At 32.3% G+C, this 20,629-nt stretch overlaps 3 protein-coding genes across 3 annotated transcripts; 1 reads left to right on the forward strand and 2 right to left on the reverse strand.

Annotated features, from left to right (window-relative positions):
- Window positions 1-3,287: 3,287 nt before the first annotated feature.
- On the reverse strand, window positions 3,288-5,027 carry LOC126655541 (uncharacterized). The gene has a single exon (XM_050349765.1). The coding sequence runs from the start codon at window positions 5,025-5,027 to the stop codon at window positions 3,288-3,290; it is 1,740 nt and encodes a 579-aa protein (XP_050205722.1).
- Window positions 5,028-6,620: 1,593 nt separating this feature from the next.
- LOC126655542 (protein E6) lies at window positions 6,621-8,505 on the forward strand. Its single transcript, XM_050349767.1, has 2 exons — window positions 6,621-6,645; window positions 7,574-8,505. The coding sequence occupies exons 1-2, from the start codon at window positions 6,621-6,623 to the stop codon at window positions 8,281-8,283; spliced, it is 735 nt and encodes a 244-aa protein (XP_050205724.1). The 3' UTR covers window positions 8,284-8,505.
- Window positions 8,506-10,392: 1,887 nt separating this feature from the next.
- LOC126657187 (uncharacterized) lies at window positions 10,393-11,147 on the reverse strand. The gene is made up of 2 exons (XM_050351840.1): window positions 10,638-11,147; window positions 10,393-10,565 (listed from the first exon to the last, which is right to left on the reverse strand). Exons 1-2 carry the CDS (start codon window positions 11,080-11,082, stop codon window positions 10,528-10,530), a joined length of 483 nt encoding a protein of 160 aa, XP_050207797.1. The 5' UTR covers window positions 11,083-11,147; the 3' UTR covers window positions 10,393-10,527.
- Between the last annotated feature and the right edge of the window lie 9,482 nt (window positions 11,148-20,629).

Here is a 20,629-nt window from a genome sequence, read left to right on the forward strand (position 1 = left end):
TGAACCCACAAATAGCACAAGATTCGTCATTAGACATGTGTCTCCTTTTGCGCTCACAATTAGTCATGAGCTTATTCTTTGCCGTGATCCAAAGCATAGTGCGGATTCTTTGCGCTCCTGGCCATTTCCAAATAATTTTCCAAATATCCTCTTCTTCTGTCAAAGTATGGTTAACCTGGCTGTTGTAAGCTGAGCGAACACTAAACAAGCCGGAGCTGGTAAGACCCCAATAATTCTGGTCCATCTCATTAGAAACTATTGGTGCTTTCACCGCTGCGATGAAAAGTAAAATGGAACAAGGAACCATGCTTGAGATATATTCCCAGTCCCAAGTTCCATTTTTAACCACATCAATTACTTTCTTATGGAGGTCTTCATCCGTGAGCGGCGAGGAGGCTACATCTTTGAGAGGACCGATGTTGCTAATCCAATTATCTGTCCAAAAATTGATTCTATCGCCCTTGCCGAGAGCCCAATGAACACCTGAATAAATATTGTCCCAGAGGCAGGCGAGGCTTCTCCAGATGATAGAGCGAGGTCCTTTGCTTTTGATCGGAGCTTCATTATCTGCCCATCTGTATTTGCTTCGAATCACTTGTACCCAAAGCAACTCGGGTTTAGTTATAATAGCAAAACCGAGTTTCATAAGGAATGCATTGTTTTGCTTCTTAAGATCTCGAATACCGCTACCTCCATTAGCGCAGGGAGTGCACATGTCCTGCCATTTAATGAGACTGGGCTTGCGAGCACCTGCATTAGATCCCCAAATGAAATTACGGACAGTGCCATCAATTTCATCACACAGACATCTGGGGAGCGAGGTAGTTTGCATAGCGTAACTGGGAATGGACATCAATACTGATTTCGCCAAAGTCAGCCTGCCAGCCATGGAAAGCAAGCTAGCATTCCACCCAGACAGCTTGCTGCGAATTTTATCCAGAATATAGGAGTAGGTTGCTTTGGAGACACGGGAGTGGAGAAGAGGAACCCCCAGATATTTACCCAGGTCTTGAGATTTTTTAAATCCCACCGTACTGCTGATATCGTCGGCAACCTTAGACTCCACGTTAGAGGAGTAAAAAATTTGAGTTTTCTTCAAATTAACATTAAGACTGGAGCTGTCGGAGAACTCATCCAAAATGGATTTTATGACGATTCCTTGACTGATCTTCGCTTTGCCGAAAAGAACGAGATCATCTGCAAAAAAGAGGTGAGAAAGTTCAGGACCAGATTTATGTAACTTAATTGGCAGCCATTCTCCATTACGAATTGCTAGAAAAATTCGCTGAGAGAGACGTTCCATACATAAAATGAAAAGATAAGGAGAAAGGGGATCCCCCTGACGAATCCCCCTAGAAGGCTTAAACTCATGAGTCGTCGACCCATTCCAAATCAACCGCATATGAGAGGTCGAGACACAGTGCATAATCACGTGAATGAGATTATCAGGAATGCCCACATCGTGAAGGGTGTCCTCGATGAAACTCCAGCTGAGTCGGTCATAAGCTTTTTCCAAATCAACTTTGATAGCAAACCACCCCTCTTTCCCTTTCTTATTGCGCATGGAGTGAATCACTTCTTGGGCGATAATGATATTATCGGTGATATTGCGGCCCGCAACGAAGCTGACTTGTGTCTGACTAACAATGTGAGGCATGATACTTATTAGCCGATTGGTAATAATCTTAGTAACCAACTTATACATAACAGTACACAAACTGATAGGCCGGAAGTCTCTTATAGTGGTCGGTTTCTCAGATTTAGGAATTAGGGAGATCAATGTTCTATTGAAATCATTATCCATCTTGCCATCAATAAAAATCTTGCGGACTACTTTACAGACTGAGGAGCCCACAACAGTCCACTGATTTTGGTAAAAAGCTGCCGGAATGCCGTCAATGCCCGGAGCTTTCCAAGGGTCCATATGAAAGAGAGAAGTACGAATCTCGTCGTCTCTAATGCCGCTATTCAGCGCGGTAACCACCCGCCGATCCAAAACAGGAAAAAAATTGCGGTAAGGATAAACAGGTCTGTCATTAATATCTTCCTTATAGAGATCAATAAAAAAGGATACAGCCATGCTTTGGAGGTACAAACTGTTCTCGCACCAGCTGCCATCAGCAATTTGCAGAGAGTGAATGTGGTTCTTTCTTCTCCTAGCCGTGGTTTTAGCATGAAAATAAGCGGTGTTTTTATCGCCAAACATAATCCAATTGCTTTTAGATTTTTGCAGCCAAATGGTTTCCTCTCGGAGAAGCATCTCATCAAGCTCTTTGCGGAGTTGAGTATCTAACTCCTGGAGAGCCTTAGAGGGTCGGTTCTCTAAGAATTTCTGAATACCGTTTATCCGAGCCATAAGAATCTTTTTTTGCCTGAAAACATTACCGAAAATGTTAGAATTCCAATCGATAACTCTTGTCGAAAAGGAATTAATGTTCTCTTCATAAGAATTATCGTTCTTCCAACAGCTCTCTACAAAATGAGTAAAATTGTGATGAGCAAGCCACGGAGCCGAAAAACGAAACGGTTTTTGATTTCTGGCTGTGTTGTTGCAGGTATTAAGCTTAATAAGAATTGGTCGATGGTCAGATTGGATCCTCGGAAGATGGTGGGTGATAGCTTTCGGATAGGAGAGCAGCCAGTTGGTGTTACAAATGCCTCTATCAAGCCGTTGGAATAAGCTTCCCCGTCTCCAAGTGAAGTTAGGACCTGCAAAGTCAAGCTGAGCAAGAGCATTATTATTAACAAAATGATTAAAGGCAGGGCAACCAAAGTTGCGGGTGCGGGAGCCTCCTTTTCTGTCTTCCGCACTAAGGATAGCATTAAAGTCTCCTGCCAAAAGCCACGGTTCAGTGATGTCACAACCCAAAGAGGAGAGATCCCTCCAAAGACATTGACGAGTAGTCGGATGGGGACTGCCGTACACTGCAGTGAATAAAAAAGAATCAGTATTATTCATGTTAGGGAACGAAATAGAGGCGTGGATGAATTGGTGATGGTTAAGCAACACAGTCACTTGGATATACGACTTCCAAAGCATCCAAATGCCTCCGGAGAACCCTTGCGCTTCGACTCTATGAGAGTAATCAAAGCCAGACCTTCGAATAACCTTGTCTGCTTTCGTACCTGCAATCCGGGGTTCGACTAAGACAACAAGAGCAGGGTTATGACATTCACAAAAGGATAATAAAGTGCGAAGGAAATTGTTACTAGCTGCCCCTTGGCAGTTCCAAATAAGGAGGTTTAAATTCATAAAAAAAGAAATAAGAAAGAAACCAAACAAACCACTATCGAGTGGAGTCAACAGCGGTATTGCCGCTAATAAGATTTTCTGGCTGAGGGATAGCAGGTTCAACAAAGTGGTTGTTGTCGCTGGTACTCTTAGCTGCTTCTACCAACATTTCGGTCATGAAAGAATCAGGAGTAAGAGCTAAATCTTTCTTCTTCTTAACCTTAACTTGTCCTTTAGAGTTTTTATTAATTTTAACACTCCATTGGCTACGGGTTATATCCGGACCTTTGGGGTTGAATTTGTCTCTTAGGGTCATCCGTTTTAGCTGAGAGAGTTGAACGGATAAGCCTTGAATCGCAGGCGTCGCAACCGCCGAGTGGTTCTTTGGGTCCAGGGAAGTAGAAACAGGAGAGAGCTCTTTGACATTTTTTATGAGAGAGGCAGGCGCATTATGAGCACTTGGGCAAGATGTAGAGGACGTTGCAACATGTTTTGCATGGTTTTGCATGAGAGGAGCAGGTTGGGTGCTAACCTGGTTGGGTTTTGAAGCTTGGGCTTTACTTTTTCCTTTAGCATGAAGGGCCTTAGAATTATCTTTCCTCTCAATAATAATTTGAGGACTTCCATTAATTAAGATGTCCGTTGGAGTCAGCTCCTTTTCCTTTCCATTATCGAAATGAGAATCTTGATTTTCTTCCTCCAAATCAGCTATGGAAGTAAATCTTGAGCCAGAAGGAATGTTTCCTTGATTGGTGCCATTGTTGTTTTGTTTCCTTCTACGATTTGTCACTTGCATCCATGGACCAAAGGGGGCCTCTGCCGTCGTGGTTGCCGGACTTTGAACGGTGTTTGGGATGGGCGACTTGGCCTGCGTGGTATCCCCTTCGGTTTTGTTGTTGAAAGGACAATTATTTTCTCTATGGCCATATCTACCACAATCGAAACAAATTATCGGCAGACCTTCGTACTCAATTTTCTGAACCCGTCCATCAATAAGAATTCTAGAGATTAGCGGTTTAGACAGGTCCAAATTGATAGCCAATCTAGCAAACTTTCCACGTTCCATAGCTTCTGTATTGTAATCTATCCGGATAACGTGGCCTATGGTAGAGGCTATAGCTTTAAGAACATGATTACTGTAATACTGGATCGGAAGGCCAGGAAAACGAACCCAAGCAGTGACCGACGCCACATTAATATTATCCGGCGAGAATGAAGGATTCCATGGTTGCACCGTAAGATAGTGTCCAAACAAAACCCAAGGACCACCAGATAGCGCCGTAGTATAGTCTTCCATGGAGTAGAACCTGACCATGAAAAAATTATTATCCAAGTCAATGAGGCTAGGGTTAGACTTAGGTTTCCATAGTTTGAGCAGGCGACCAAACAAGGTTCTATATCCAATAGTTTTTCCCAGTAATCGGACAATAACGCAGAGTTTCATATTCTGTGCTATGATATTCTGAATTCTATCAGAAAAATTGATGGTGGGGATTCCTCCCGCAATTCCTCTCTCAATATCATTGTCAGCGATAATGAAGCACGTTTCTTCCTCTTCTCTTACACTGGAATCCTTCCTGTCGCTATTCAGAAGTTTATCTTTAAAAGAGACATGTTGGGGAGCATGTTCAACAGCAACCATGTCGTCACTAATGGTTTCCACCTCCATATCCCCATCAATATCAGAGGCAGTCTGTGCTAGATCAATATCGGTATCTGTACGATTCTTAACTTTTTTTGTTTCACGATCGGATTCATCAGTGGCCGGAGGGTTGGCATCAGGGCAGAGAGACATGTTCTGAACTAATTTACTTTTGCAGCAATCTATTACTATATTGTAGCCGTGTGAATCAAAAAAAAAAGGCGCAATATTTATTTATTAATTAATTAAGTCGAAAAAGTTGAAAATTTGAAATGTTAGCTCCGATCATCACGCAAATAGACCTCAAAATCTCTTAAATGCAACTTAAGTTAACAATTATCATAATTGAATTAAGTCAATGTTTCATTTTATCAAATTTGACTTTCTAAGCAGCTGGTCCACAAGAACTTTCTTTGCTTCCTTGATGTCCGTTTGGTATTTTTTTTTTATAATTTGAAAAAAATAATAAACATTTACACCATTTAAGCTATAGTTTATTGATGTCTGTCTATTTTTTTCTCACTAAATTTCGATATTATTCATTGAAATTTAAGGAAAAGTTTATTGTTTAGCTTTATTTTTCTTAATAATTTTAATATTTTTTCCGTTTTAATAGAGTTGATTCTTTATCTCAAAATTATAGCTCATTTTTAATAACAGCAACCAATAAAATTAGTTTTTTATATTATTTTTATTTAAAATTCACCAAATTGTATTTAAAAATAATATAAAAATACAAATTAGTGGCTAAATTAAATAAAAGTATAATTGATAATAGATAAATTGTAAAAGTTTATAATATTGATTATATTTTTTTCAATGAGTTCGATAAGAAAATAAGAGATATGCGGACACGGACAAGAGTCACAAGATAGTTTTTTCTTTAATCGCTTATTTTATTTTTTGGCCCTTTTAGTTTTATTTTTCCGCATTCCTACACTAATTGAAGTCATTTGGATAGAGAGAGCCTTTTTGGAACAAAATGAAACAAAACCCACATTTTTTAAAATTTTCTATCTAGATAAAATTATTAATATTAAATTATTTTTTATTTTACATTATAAAAATAAAATTTAATACAATTGCATTTTTAAGCTTAGTTATTTAATTGATATTTTAATTTATTATATAGATATATAATTTTAAAAGTATAAATTTTACGAATTGATCATATTTTAAATGGAGAGAGTTAATAGGAAAGACAAATTTATAAGATAATTAATAAAATTATGAAATACAATTTTTTTTTCGATGTTTGTTCTGCTAGGATTTGAAAATCTTGGCCCGTGCCTAAACTCATCATTCACAGAACACAATAATATAGCATAAAGTGACCACCACATAATACAATAGTAAATCATTATGAGAATTTTCACAAATGTCACAATTAATATTTTATTTTTTATTTGAAAATTCTATTTAATAGTATTTTATTTTTAGTTCCGTTAACTATTAAACACTTCTATTAATTTGAGACATCAAATCGTTAACCGAATTAAAAGTATGGTATCAAAGAAAATGAGATACCGAAACGTTAATAAAATTAAAAATAAGAGACCAAATCGTTAACGAAATTAAAAGTGAGCTAACAAATCGTTTGAAAGTAAATGTCGGAATTAATGAAGGGATCTAACAGCTAACGGAATTGAAAGTATAAGACCATTAAATAAAATTTTAAAATAAAACATATCAAATTGTTAATTATAATGTATCTGAAAGGTTTTTGAGTAATTTGTTCTTAATACAATGTGTTCAGCAAAGAAAACTGAGGGTTATCACTTGAATTTGCAGAGTCAAAATACCCAAAGCAATTCCAAACTAAAGAAAAAGGAAAAATTAAAGTAGTTTCACCTTTCTTTTCTCTAGTTATTGTATAACTAACTCAACCGCCAAGGAGTGATTTAAGACATTATCACTTTCACTTTTCACACTAGAAATTCAAAAAGAATTAATTATCGCGACTCATGATGATTACTAGAATAATTGCTCTTTTTATAAGTATTTTTTTTATTATGAACTAATCTTTTTTATCAATTAAATAAAAATTTAATATTTAGATATAATTATTAAAATTCAAAATTGACGGATCAATTTCTAATGATGTGTTATAATTGTGGATATTTAATATTGTTAGATAAGTTTTTTTTTCGATGAATTATTATAAGATAAGTTTATTTCACTACCTTGTGGTTTTGACTTTGAACACATATAGACTTATATAAAAAATTACATCATAAAGGTTCGTATAAAATTAAATTTCAATGAAAAATATTATCCAAAAAAAATTCAATGTAAAATATATTTTTTCGTTAAAAAATTAGTTAAAGGGCTTAATTGATATAAATAAAGTACAATCTAATCGTTCAATTTATTTCCAGTCCAAACTAGTCTAAATATAGACAAAAATAGAAACATATATTAATAAATTATATTAGTTTTTTTTAGAATAATAAAAAATAATTCTAAATAATAAAATTTTATATTATTCCATGTAAATTTACATGTTTTTATTTATATTCGACTAATTGCGAGCAAAATATTAGGTATCCTGCTTTGGCGAGACATTGTCATTGAAAGCACATGATTTCTATTATTTCATGGCCCACAAAATTTTTCCCCTTCCCTCAATCCACGCATAATTCTCCGGCCTATCTAAAGATCAACATTTTGTATATAAAATGGTTACAAAACATTTCAAGTGATCTCAACCCAACTCAAATCTTCCCATTTTCTTGTAAAAAATGTCTTTTTTTGTTTCTTCAATTACTTACTAATAGTGCTCATATCCTTAAGCCTAATTCAAGCTAGAGAAAACAGGTTCTTTAGCAAGTTCACACATTTTAGCACAACAACAAAAAATGTTGTTCAAGGAACTTCATTTTCACCAATTGAACCACCTGCTCCGTCCCCAGCCGATGCGCCTGCCACCGTAGAAGCATCGGCCCCAGCACCCGCACCCGCCACGGCCTCCACGACCGCGGATGACGGAGTTTTCGAGGAAGAATTTGAAGGTCGAAATAATGAGAATAAAGAGTATCAAAGCAGCAACTACAATGGTTACAAATTTTCTACTCAAAGTGAAAGTCATGAGACAGCTAATTATAATCAGAGAAATTATAATGACAACAATCGTAATTACTACACTGCGAATTACGATAACAATAATGGTTACGAGGCGAATCAACGATACGGAATGAGCGATACGAGATTTGTGGAGGGTGGTAAGTACTATTATGATATGAAGAATGATAATAATTATTATTATCCTGCTAATGCTCAAGTAAGCACCCAAAATCAAATTAATAATTATGATAATTCTGAGTACACTGACACAAATGAGTTCAACACAATGGAGGATGAGAATCAGGAGCTATATCATGAAGCGAACCAAGAAGAATTCCTGCCTTGAAATATTTATTAATTATGATAAATTATGTATTAGAAAGATTAAAGATTAAGAATATATAGAGGAGCCATAATTTGATACTTTTAAGAGTAATTAAGGCCTATACTAATCAAGAAATATTATCTTTTTCATGTGTGATTATTTTCTAGGCTTGAACTTGAATATATAGAAATGCAAAATTGTATTATGTATCTTCAATGGAATTGATCCAATGAGTTTCTCATAGTGTATCAAATTTTAAAAACTATATTTTTGGTCTTTTATTGAACCCTGATTGTTTTTTATGAATTTATTCAAATAAAGGCAAAGTAAAAATAATATTTTTCTAAAAAATTAAAAACAAAAACTCGATTATCTAGTTCACAACTTAGGATTATAGGTTTTTAATTCATTCCGTGACATGTTATCTATATCTATACTATATATAAAAACACGGATGGGGGGACAGTCAAATTTACTGAATAATCCTTTTCAGTTTACTACTAAATTAAGGTTTTATAGTCATTAACTAATTAGTTATTTAATTAATCACTATTATAATTAAAGTCATAATTAGAATAGGTAGCTAAATTATCTCCAATTTAGTTTTTAGTATGTAAAAAATAACTAAATTGTCTCCAAATTAGTAAGAATATCTATTTTCTAGTTTGATTGAACTATAAAATTAAAATACTGTATTTGGTCAATATAATATTATTTAAATTTATATCTTATTATTTTTAAAGATGTTATGGATAAAATTAAATTAATTATTTAATTATGGTTATTATAAAAGCAAAAAAAGAATAAATACAGTATGAAAAAAAATTAATAACCGAATATATTCTATTTACTTTTACGAAAATACTTAACTAATTTAATATTAATTATAAATAAAAAATTGATATAATTATAATAAATTTACTAATATGTTCATTGACGAGTTACGTTACGAGCCACGTGCATAGCACGTAATGCGAAACTAGTATTATTAAATGAAGTGATATGTGATTAAATATTTTTAGAAGTGCCAAACATTCCCCCCTCCCCCAAATGATAAGAAAAAATATTCATGAAAATTAATCAATAAGTAGTATCACATCAAGTCATCAACTTTTTATTAATTGATTATCACATAAAATAATGTGCGTCACGTAAATACTTTTAAAAATCGCTCCGACAGGAACAAGATCATATAGCAACACCAAGAAATCAGGTTATGCTTAATAGAATATATAATTTTTCTTTCTGTAGTATGTTTTTATACATTAAATGAAAAACATTTACATTTTCTAGTCCATTAACCCTAAAATATATACACTATAAATAAAGTAGAAGCTGCATAAAACAGAAAATTCTTATAAACAAGAGAAAAAATAGTAGTGCACATTCTTATTCTCTACGTACAACATTAAAAAAACGCTCGACTCCATGAACGATCACATGTCCATCATTGTTGATATCCCACTTCGTAATCTTGACACGATGGATCGACAGATAATCGGAACCCCGAACCTCCATAACGCCGAGTTTAGTTGCCCAGATGAAATCATTTCCGCACATAGTGAGCACAGAGCCATTAATAAGTAATCCAGACTCGAACGAATGTTACTGCTCATGCTGACGGAGCTTCTTTATCATTGCATAAGTTTTTTTTTTCTTTGTTCAAAGGTGATAGCCTTTTTTCCGTTTTAAGTAGTACTAATTAATACTCCCTCCGTCCCATTTAAGAAGGGACATATCCCATTTTTATTTGTCCCACTTAAGAAGGTCATATCGTGTTTTTTGTGCCAATTTATATGAATTTTCCTTTTCTACCCCCATTTCTCTTTCCATAATTAATGACTATTAGCCTATACATAAAATACAACACTATCATAAATAGGGGTAAAATAAGAAAACACTATAATAATTAATGCTTTCTTAATATATGTGAAAAAGTCATTTGTCCCTTCTTAAACGGGACGGAGGGAGTACTTTAGAAAGTGAAGACTAAAATTCTGAAAATCATATAATCAATGTCTATGATTAGATGATCGTATTTTTTTTCTTTTAAATTCTTTCGAATTGTGTTAAGATTGGGCATGATTAATATCCTATAGTAATATCCTACTGCATGATTAATATACTGTCTGAAAAAACAAACTATTTTGCACTTCGATAGCATTACCATGGCCAAAACATAAAGATAATCAAGTTAAACAAGAAAATTTATCAACATCAAATAAAAATTCTTCCAAACCTCTCCTCAACTCCCCCGCGCCCCCATCAGAGAACCCCATTCTCCGGCACCGGCTCCGACACCCCTGCAAAAAAATTAACAATTTTTATAATTTGAAATCGATAAAATAAAAATCTGAATAAAAAATTAAACCTACCAAATTGACGAGCAATTTCACTCTTGATCTCTTGGACTTGCTCAACCGGTAGCTGCTGATCAATTTCATATCGCATTGCTCCCTTACGCAATAGCTTGCCAATTTTGACTAGGTACATAGCATTCACTGTCCTTTTCGAATTAACCATAAACTTTAACCTATCGGATAGATTATCCACGAATTGATCAAATTCTGTGTCAGCATCTTGAATTATTATTTCCAAAGCTTGCTTCTGCTTTAACAGCTTTTCGATTTCCAGCTTCCGATCATAAATCTTGGTGGAAAATTTCTCCAGCTCGAGTTTCCTATTTTGACATTTGAGGAGTATTTCGATATGAGCTTCTGTCATAAATTTCTTACAGCGTGCATCCACAACTTTGTCCTGCATTAGACTTAGATTTTCAATGATTTCTCCAGCATAATATGAATTTTGTGTGTCGGCCATAACTAGTCGGCTGAATTTTCCTTAGGTTTACAATTGTAGAAGTTGAGAAGAGATGCTTTTTAAATACTGGCTATCTTTTTGGGATTTTTGAATAATTCCTTATTGAAAAATTTACTAAAAATACCATATTTTCTCAATTATTTTGCACAAGGTACAAAAAACCACTCATAATTTTTATAAGAGTACATATCAGCTTTTTTATTTTTTTGGTACAATTAAGACCTCTTTATTTTCAAATAGAACAAATAACCTATTAGATAATTAAGTTTACTTAGTTAAATCAGTTATCAGTTACTTAAAATGTTTGTTAATATTGGTTATAGCTGATTGTTAAAACGGTGTCGTTATAAACCGTTTCCAGCTTATAGCCGTTAGGTTGTTAAAACAGAAGAGTCAATAAGGGACTGACAGGTGTCAGAGCTGTTCCCTATATTATCAGCTGTATTGTTACTTTTCAGATTAATGAGAAATTCTCAATTAACTTCTTCTTCTTCAATCTTCTTCTTCTTCAAAGCTTAATGATTCTAAAACTCTAATATGGTATCAGAGCAACAAACTCGATCATAAGTCATAAGATTTCAATTACTGATTATACTTGAGATTTCAATTCTTATTTCTTCCAGATTTCTGATTCAATTGATATTCTTGCATTTCAATTCAATTTCTTCTTTCTTGTTTTTCCTTTCTTGATTCTTGATTTAAATTTCTTAAGAACCCTAAAGATCAAAATGTCATTTCCAGTTTTAGAAACAGATAATCCATCAAGCCCTTACTATTTACATCCTAGTGAAAACCCTTCTTTGATTCTTGTTTCTCCATCATTAAATGGACAGAATTATCATTCTTGGTATCGTTCTATGAGAATGTGTTTATTGTCAAAGAACAAACTCAAGTTTGTTGATGGCAGTATTACAGTTCCATCTAAAAACAGTGAAATTTTTCCTGTTTGGGAAAGGTGTAATACTATGGTTCTTTCTTGGATCTTGAAGTCATTATCACCCTCTATTGCACAAAGTATTCTATGGATTGACAATGCTATGGATGTGTGGAAGGATTTATCTGACAGATTCTCTCAAGGTAATGCTGTTAGGATTTCTGAATTACAAGAAGAAATATATTCTTATAAGCAAAATAATCTTTCAGTAACAGATTTCTTTACTCAATTGAAAATATTATGGGATGAATATGTTAATCTTAGAGTTGTGCCAATTTGTTCTTGTAATCCACAGTGTTCTTGTGATGCGTTAAAAACAGTTAAAGACTATCAAGAAAGTGATTATGTTATTAGATTTCTGAAAGGTTTAAATGAAAACTATTCTGTGGTTAAAAGTCAAATTCTTATGATAGAGCCCTTACCTAAGATAAACAGAGTTTTCTCTCTTGCTTTACAACATGAAAGGCAATTAGGTTTGATTGTAAGCAATAGTAATCAGAATATAGAACCCTCTGTATTTGCTGCTCAAGGTTCTTATCAGAGAAGACCTTCTTACAATTCTTTCAATAATAGAGGATTTAGACCACCAATGAATACTTCTGGATCAATGGGTAGTTCTTTTAGGCCACAGGGGGGACAAAGGAGGTTTTATACACCAAATAATGGAAAGCCAATTTGCAGTCATTGTGGAGTTTCAGGTCATACTATTGATATATGTTTTAAGAAACATGGCTATCCTCCTGGCTTTACTCCTAGGTTTAGACCACAAAATTATACTAATCAGGTTGGTGAGGTTATATCAGAAGGACAAGAAGGTAGCTATTATATGAGTCAAGATCAGTGTATGGAGCAATATGATGATTATAATGGTTCTGAATTTTATAACAACACTGGTGGTAATATACAAGCTGCAAATGGAATGAGCAATCAAGATAATGTTAGTTCTGGCATTAATGTTCAAAGTGAAATGTGCAAGCAGTCAGACAACAATCTTGCTTCTCCTGTTATAACTCAAGAGCAATACTCTCAGTTGATGTCAATGTTACAACAAAACAATAATCATAAGTCACCAAGGATCAACACTGTTTCAGCAGCTATTTCCAAGAAAACTGAACATGAACATGAAGGTACACATCTTCTTTCATATTCTTATTTTAAAAATTTCACAGCATGTGCATATCTTAAAAAACCTGTTCATAATGATTTATCTTGGATAGTTGATTCTGGTGCAACTGATCATATTGTTTGTTCTTTAAGTGAATTTACTTCCTATAAGATTGTTAAAAATGTTTATGTAACTTTACCAAATTCTCAGAAAATGTCTGTTACTCACATTGGTACAGTTAGGTTTAGTAATGACTTTATATTGTTTAATGTGTTATTTGTACCTGAGTTTACATTTAACTTAATTTCTACTAGTAAATTAACAACTCATCATAATTTGTGTTTAATTATTCATAAAGATATTTGTATTATACAGGACATCATCAATTGGAAGATGATTGGATTAGCTAAACAAACACATGGACTTTATTATCTAGATAAAGCTCAATTTAGAAAAGAAAAAAGTAATTCTGTTTGTGTAAATTCTGCTGATTCTGGTTGTATTGATCACATTGTTGATTCTTCTGTTGATTCTTCTGTTTTGATAAAGAATGTTAATGTTGATAGTTTATGGCATTTTAGGTTAGGACATTTATCAAATGAAAGATTGAAATGTCTTCAAAGTATTGATAGTTCTATTAAAATTCCTTCTGAAAGTCATTGTAAGACATGTCATTTGTCAAAGCAAAAGAAAATTCCTTTTCCAATTAGTAAAACTGTTGTCAAAGATTGTTTTGATTTAATGCATATAGATATTTGGGGTCCTGCAAGAATTTATTCTTTATATGGACACAAATATTTTTTAACTATGGTTGATGATAAAAGTAGATATACATGGATTTTTTTGCTAAAATCAAAGTCTGAAGCTAGAATAATAGTTCAAAATTTCTGTTTTTATGTTGAAACACAATTTAATACTAAAATAAAATGTATAAGGTCAGATAATGGATTAGAATTTCACATGCCTAGTTTTTATGAATCAAAGGGAATTATACATCAAACAACTTGTGTTTATACTCCTGAGCAGAATTCAGTGGTTGAAAGGAAACATCAACATATCTTGAATGTGGCTAGATCTCTTAAATTTCAGGCTTCTTTACCTTTAATTTTTTGGTCAGATTGTATTTCTCATGCTGTTTTTTTAATTAACAGAATTCCATCTCCTATTATTGATAACAAGACTCCATTTAATATTCTTTATAATAAGAATCCTTCATTTGATAATCTGAAAGTTTTTGGTTGTTTGGCTTATGCTTCTACTGTTTCTCATAATAGAGATAAATTTGCACCTAGATCTACTGAATGTATTTTTCTTGGTTATCCAGAAAACACAAAAGGATTTAGACTATATGACATAAATTCTAGAAAGGTCATTATATCTAGAAATGTTAGATTTTATGAGCATCTTTTTCATTATAAAGATAAGAATTTTGATTCTGTTATTGATTTGTCAAGTGGTGTTTTACCTGCAGAAATTGACTCTTTAAGTATAGATATTTCTTTACCAAAATCATATGATACTGTTCATGAGGAAAATGTTTATAATATAAATGATATAAGTCTAATAGATAGTAATAATGCAGTGTCTGGTATGAGTGATATTAGTGTTAATATTGATTCTGTAGTACCTATTGTTGTTGATTCTGTAGTGCCTGTTACACTTAGGAAATCATCTAGAATAGTTAATAAACCAACTTATTTGAAGGATTATGTTTGTAAAGATTCTAAGACTAATGTTATTCTGACAACACCTCATTTGATACAGAATGTTTTTTCTTATGCAAACTTAAGTCAAGCTCATAGAGTTTTTTCAACTCAAATAGATTCAAATATAGAACCTAAAACATATAGTGAGGCTGTTAAGCATGTTTTATGGCAGGAAGCTATGAATAATGAATTAAAAGCTTTAGATCAGACTAACACTTGGACTTTAGTTAAACTTCCAGATGGAAAAATTCCTATAGGATGTAAATGGGTTTATAAAATAAAATACAAAAGTGATGGTTCTATAGAAAGGTATAAGGCTAGGCTTGTTGCAAAAGGTTATACACAGCAAAATGGCATAGACTATGTTGATACTTTTTCACCAGTGGCAAAAATGTCAACCATTAGGACTGTTTTAGCTTTAGCAGCTTCTAAGAACTGGATATTACAGCAACTAGATATCAATAATGCATTCCTTCATGGGGAATTGCATGAAGAAGTTTATATGCAGGTTCCTCTTGGATTAAAGACAGCAGATTCTGGCATAGTGTGCAAATTAAATAAATCACTTTATGGGTTGAAGCAAGCCAGTAGACAGTGGAATCTGAGACTTACTGAAGCATTTCACAAGGCTATGTTCAAGCTAACTCAGATTCATCTTTATTTATAAAGAAGGAGGATCAATCATTTACAGCACTCTTAGTGTATGTAGATGATGTGATTTTAACAGGGAATGATAAAAAGGCAATAGACATGATCAAGAGTTATCTGCACAAGGAATTCAAGATTAAAGATATTGGGACTTTGAAATACTTTCTAGGGTTGGAAGTTGCCAGGTCTACTTCAGGAATTAATCTATGTCAGAAAAAGTACACGATAGATTTATTAAAAGAAACAGGATTCATTGGTTCCAAGCCAGCTACCACTCCAATGACTCCAGACACTAGATTACTTAAGGAAGATAGTCCTCCTTATCAAGATATTCCAGCTTATAGAAGATTAGTTGGAAAACTGATTTACTTATGCAACACAAGACCTGACATTTCATTTCCAGTACAGCAGCTATCTCAATATCTAGACTGTCCTACAGAAAAGCATTATGCTACTATTTCCAGAGTACTTAGGTATTTGAAGAAGAATCCAGGTCAAGGCTTATTCTTTTCAAGTTCAAGTACATTCAAACTGAGAGCATTTTCAGACTCAGACTGGGCAACATGTTCAGACACAAGAAGGTCCATTACAGGCTACTGTGTTTTCTTTGGGGATTCATTAATCTCATGGAAAACAAAAAAGCAACCTACTGTGTCCAAATCAAGTTCTGAAGCTGAATACAGAGCTTTAGCCAACATCACCTGTGAAATTCAGTGGCTAACCTATTTATTAAAGGAATTAAATGTTCAGCTTTCATCACCAGCAGCAGTCTATTGTGACAATCAATCAGCATGTCATTTAGCACATAATCCAGTGTTTCATGAACGAACGAAACACATAGAGATTGATTGTCACATAGTAAGGGAAAAGATTCAGTCTGGTCTCATTCATTTATTTCCAGTCTCATCTGAACATCAACTTGCAGATTTTTTCACAAAACCGCTGCCACCTTCTATGTTCCTCAAGTTCATCAACAAGCTGGGGCTTCATGACTTATACGCACCAGCTTGAGGGGGGATATTAGATAATTAAGTTTACTTAGTTAAATCAGTTATCAGTTACTTAAAATGTTTGTTAATATTTGTTATAGCTGATTGTTAAAACGGTGTCGTTATAAACCGTTTCCAGCTTATAGCCGTTAGGTTGTTAAAACAGAAGAGTCAATAAGGGACTGACAGGTGTCAGAGCTGTTCCCTATATTATCAGCTGTATTGTTACTTTTCAGATTAATGAGAAATTCTCAATTAACTTCTTCTTCTTCAATCTTCTTCTTCTTCAAAGCTTAATGATTCTAAAACTCTAATATAACCCCTTTCATCCAACATTTTTAAATACACTCGTTAATGGCTGACATGACTCTCATAATCGTATAGGAAAAAAGTTCAAAAATAATTTTAATGTGTAAAATATTTATTAAAAATTTGAAAGGGGTAATTGTCCAAAAAGTAAATTAAAATGGTTTATTTGTTTAATTTTAAAATAACGAGAGTTTTATTGTTCAAATTTAAAAGCACGAGGGTTTGATTGTGCCTAAAAAAATAAAAGGATTGATATGTACTTTTGAGAAAAAATCAGGTTTTTTTATATCTTTTGCCATTTCTTTTAAAATACATTTGTACCAGATCAATCAATTAAGCACGGTTCAATTTGGGTCTCCTTCAAGCAAACAATTCAAAATTTGGTTATTACAATTATTGTTTTAGGTGAAGGTGTTACAGAAAAGTGATTTCAATTGTTGGTTATTTGTTGAAGAAGATGACGAGAACCAAGAAGAATTCCTGCCTTGAAATATTTAGGCCAAATGTTGTAAAAAGGCCAAATCTTTCATAAAAGTTTCACAAAAGTCATGACCTTTCAATTTTGTCGATTTTGGCCAAAAACAAATTATTTGATTTCAATTGTGGCCAACTCTCAATTTGATTTCAATTTACCTATGTGACGCCTATGTGGCATGGCAAATATTGAAAGGTCAGGACTTTTATGAAATCAAATAATCTATTTTTGGCCAAAATCGACAAAATTGAAAGGTCAGGACTTTTATGAAATCAAATAATCAGTTTTTGGCCAAAATCGATGAAATTGAAAAGTCAGGATTTTTGTGAAACTTTTGTTGAAAGGTTTGGCCTTTTTACAACATTTGGCCAAATATTTATTTATTATGATAAAATGTGTATTAGAAAGATTAAAGATGAAGAATAGAGGAGTCTTAATTTGATACTTTTAGAGTAACTAAGGCCATACTAATCAAGAAATATTATCTTAATTTTTCATGAGTGATTATGTAGCAGTGCAAAATTGTACTTATGTATCTTCAATGGAATTGATCCAATGAGTTTCCCATATTGTCAAATTTTAAAAACTATATTTCTGGCCTTCTATTGAATCCTGGTAGTTTTTTTATGAATTTATTGAAATAAAGGCAAAGCAAGAACAATAAATTTTAAAATAATGTGTGATGTAAGTACTTTTTAATAATCGCTCATATATCAACAGTGCAACACCATAAAATCGGACTGGAATTCCCTCAAGTTCATTTTGAATTTGAAAGAGTCATGTTCATGATCAACACTGTTCAGTTTGCAATGAATGGTGTAAATTAAAAAAGTACAATTTTAATTAAATCAATATACACTGTATTTTAGAAAATACTATTTACTTTGTGCTAATTTAGATTGTTTGATCTTATCATTTGTAGTTTGTTTGGGAAAGCCATTGGAGAATTGGTGGCAAAACTACGGAAAAAGCTACTACCCTTATTGAAAAGGTATGTGTTCTCTTCCCTTGTAGTTTTTGAATTTTGATCAATTGATTAAATTGAAAATTATGACTAGTTCGGCGTTTAGATAAAAAAAAATTAATTTTATTTATGTTTACCGCTTCAATTTGATAAAATTACAAAATTTTCATTACGATTGGCATGTTGTAGCAAAATCTTTATCCAAAAGTTAGTGATCCATGCAAAATTTCATCCTTAATCTATTTATACTATGATATGCTTTTAATGAATTATGTACATATTTTTATTCAAATTGATATTTAAATAAAATTAATTCATTAGAATTTATTGAAACAAAAAAAAAATCTACGCTTTTATTCATCAAACAGAAAACCAAATATGCAACTGACATAAGAATTTAATTGATAAGAATGCTATAAGAATTTAATTGATAAGAATAAGTTTAATTCTAATTAAAATTATAAAAATTATCTAATTAATTGATAAAAATTAATTTTAAAAAAAGTTCAATTGCAGTTAATAAACACCTACACATTCAAATTTACGGAATAGTCCTTTTTAATTTATTACTAAATAGAGGTATTATGGCCATTAGTTAATTAATTATTTAATTAATTATTAAAAATATATTATAAGCAAAATCCTAATTAAAACACAATTATTTGATATATTGACTAATACAAATCTCTTCCTAAAATATTTGCTGAGGCTTTTCCAAATAGAAAAAGTAAAATCTTGCAAAGTAAAGAAAGAATAAAAATCAAACACTTACCTATTTAAGTATTAGAGTTGGATTAGAATAGAAAATTGATTTGGATAAATATTTAAAGACCAATTGAAGCCCTAACAATTTAATAACCAATTGAAAAGAGTTTTAACAATTCAGACCATTTGCCGCATTCTTATTCAACAAAGCAATACTTTGACTTTTAAGTTAATTATAGTAGAGTAAATAACATAGATAAAGGGGAAAAGAGTTTTAAAGGCAATTGTATTAAAAAATAATAATTTGACGAAAAATAAATAATAACCTTACTGATATATTTGTTTTAAATGTATAAAGTTAGTTAAAAGAATAATTTATAGTCAAACTATCTAAATTATAAAAGAGATGATATTTAAAGTCAATTCAATTGCTTAATTTTTCAATTATTATGTATATTCTGTTCAGTAGAGTTTTTTTTAATTTAATATTAAGAAATGTAAAATAATAACAAAAAAAACATAAAAGGATGCAATAGTGCACATATAATTCAAATTTAAGTAAAAATCAATTATGATAAATATTTAATTTTTTTTTAAAGATTTTAGTTATAATATGAAAAAAGTAATAATAAATTAATATTATTTTATTTTTAAATAAAATATTTATTTATCTTAAAAGTAAATTAAAAATGATATTAATATTATATGGTGATTATCAAATACTGTTTTTAATTATTAATTACTTAAAATTATATTATTATTATCTTATGACATTACGAGCCACGTGCATAGCACGTAAAGCAATACTATCATTTTTAAATGCCTGTAAAAATCGGATTCTACAACGGCATTAATCAATGGCATTTGTAATCGCCGCTAAATTCAAATAATTTTTCACTAAAGTAATTAATATATTTTTTGTGGCATTTGAAATTGACATTAAAATATAAAATAGACATGTGATATAATTTACAATAGCACTGTAAATGTCATAAGAATGCAAATGTGACCGATTAGAAAAAGCAAACTTTTATTAGCCCGTGGAAATCAACAAGAATTACAAATTTACGGTCATTGCTGGCAATAAAAAGAACTCTGTTCTTTTACTACATCATAATTTCTGATAATAAAACGAATTGTAAATTTACAAATGAAAAGAACCACTTAACTGAAAATAACACTAAAAAGACAATTGGAAACATTAGTAGTGCACCTTCTTATTCTCTACGTGCATCATTAAAAAAACGTTGGACTCCATGAACGATCACATGTCCATCATTGTAGATATCCCACTTCGTAATCTTGACATGATGGATCAGCGGATAATCGGAACTCTGAACGTCCATGACGCCGAGTTTAGTCGCCCAACGAAAATCATTTTCGCACGTTGGGAGCACAAAGCCATTAATAAGTAATCCAGACTCGAATGAATGTTACTACTCATACTGGAGGAGCTTCTTTATCATTACATGCGACCTATGTTGCACAGAACATATTTTCGTGAAAAATGTAGTTTTAGCGTTTTCTGTTTGAACATTTTTGTTCCGTGCATTATATAGCTTGTACATTTATATATTTTGATTGATTAGCTACGAGTACGGCTTGAACTCAGGATATCACGAACTCGAAGATGACTTCATTACTAAATTGAGTGTTATATAGCTGAACTTATGGAGTCTTACTAGCTACCTTCTTCTGAGTCTCTGTCCACT

Source organism: Mercurialis annua, linkage group LG7, assembly GCF_937616625.2.
Source record: "Mercurialis annua linkage group LG7, ddMerAnnu1.2, whole genome shotgun sequence".
Classification (NCBI taxonomy): Eukaryota; Viridiplantae; Streptophyta; class Magnoliopsida; order Malpighiales; family Euphorbiaceae; genus Mercurialis; species Mercurialis annua.

Excerpts from the sequence above, each read along its gene's own strand:
- LOC126655541 (XM_050349765.1), bottom strand. The coding sequence starts at position 5,027 with ATGTCTCTCTGCCCTGATGCCAACCCTCCGGCCACTGATGAATCCGAT.
- LOC126655542 (XM_050349767.1), top strand. The coding sequence starts at position 6,621 with ATGTGTTCAGCAAAGAAAACTGAGG. Across the intron at positions 6,646-7,573 it reads TTCAGCAAAGAAAACTGAGG|TGATCTCAACCCAACTCAAA; the intron begins GTTATCACTTGA and ends AAACATTTCAAG.
- LOC126657187 (XM_050351840.1), bottom strand. The coding sequence starts at position 11,082 with ATGGCCGACACACAAAATTCATATTATGCTGGAGAAATCATTGAAAAT. Across the intron at positions 10,566-10,637 it reads TGAAATTGCTCGTCAATTTG|GGGTGTCGGAGCCGGTGCCG; the intron begins GTAGGTTTAATT and ends ATTTTTTTGCAG.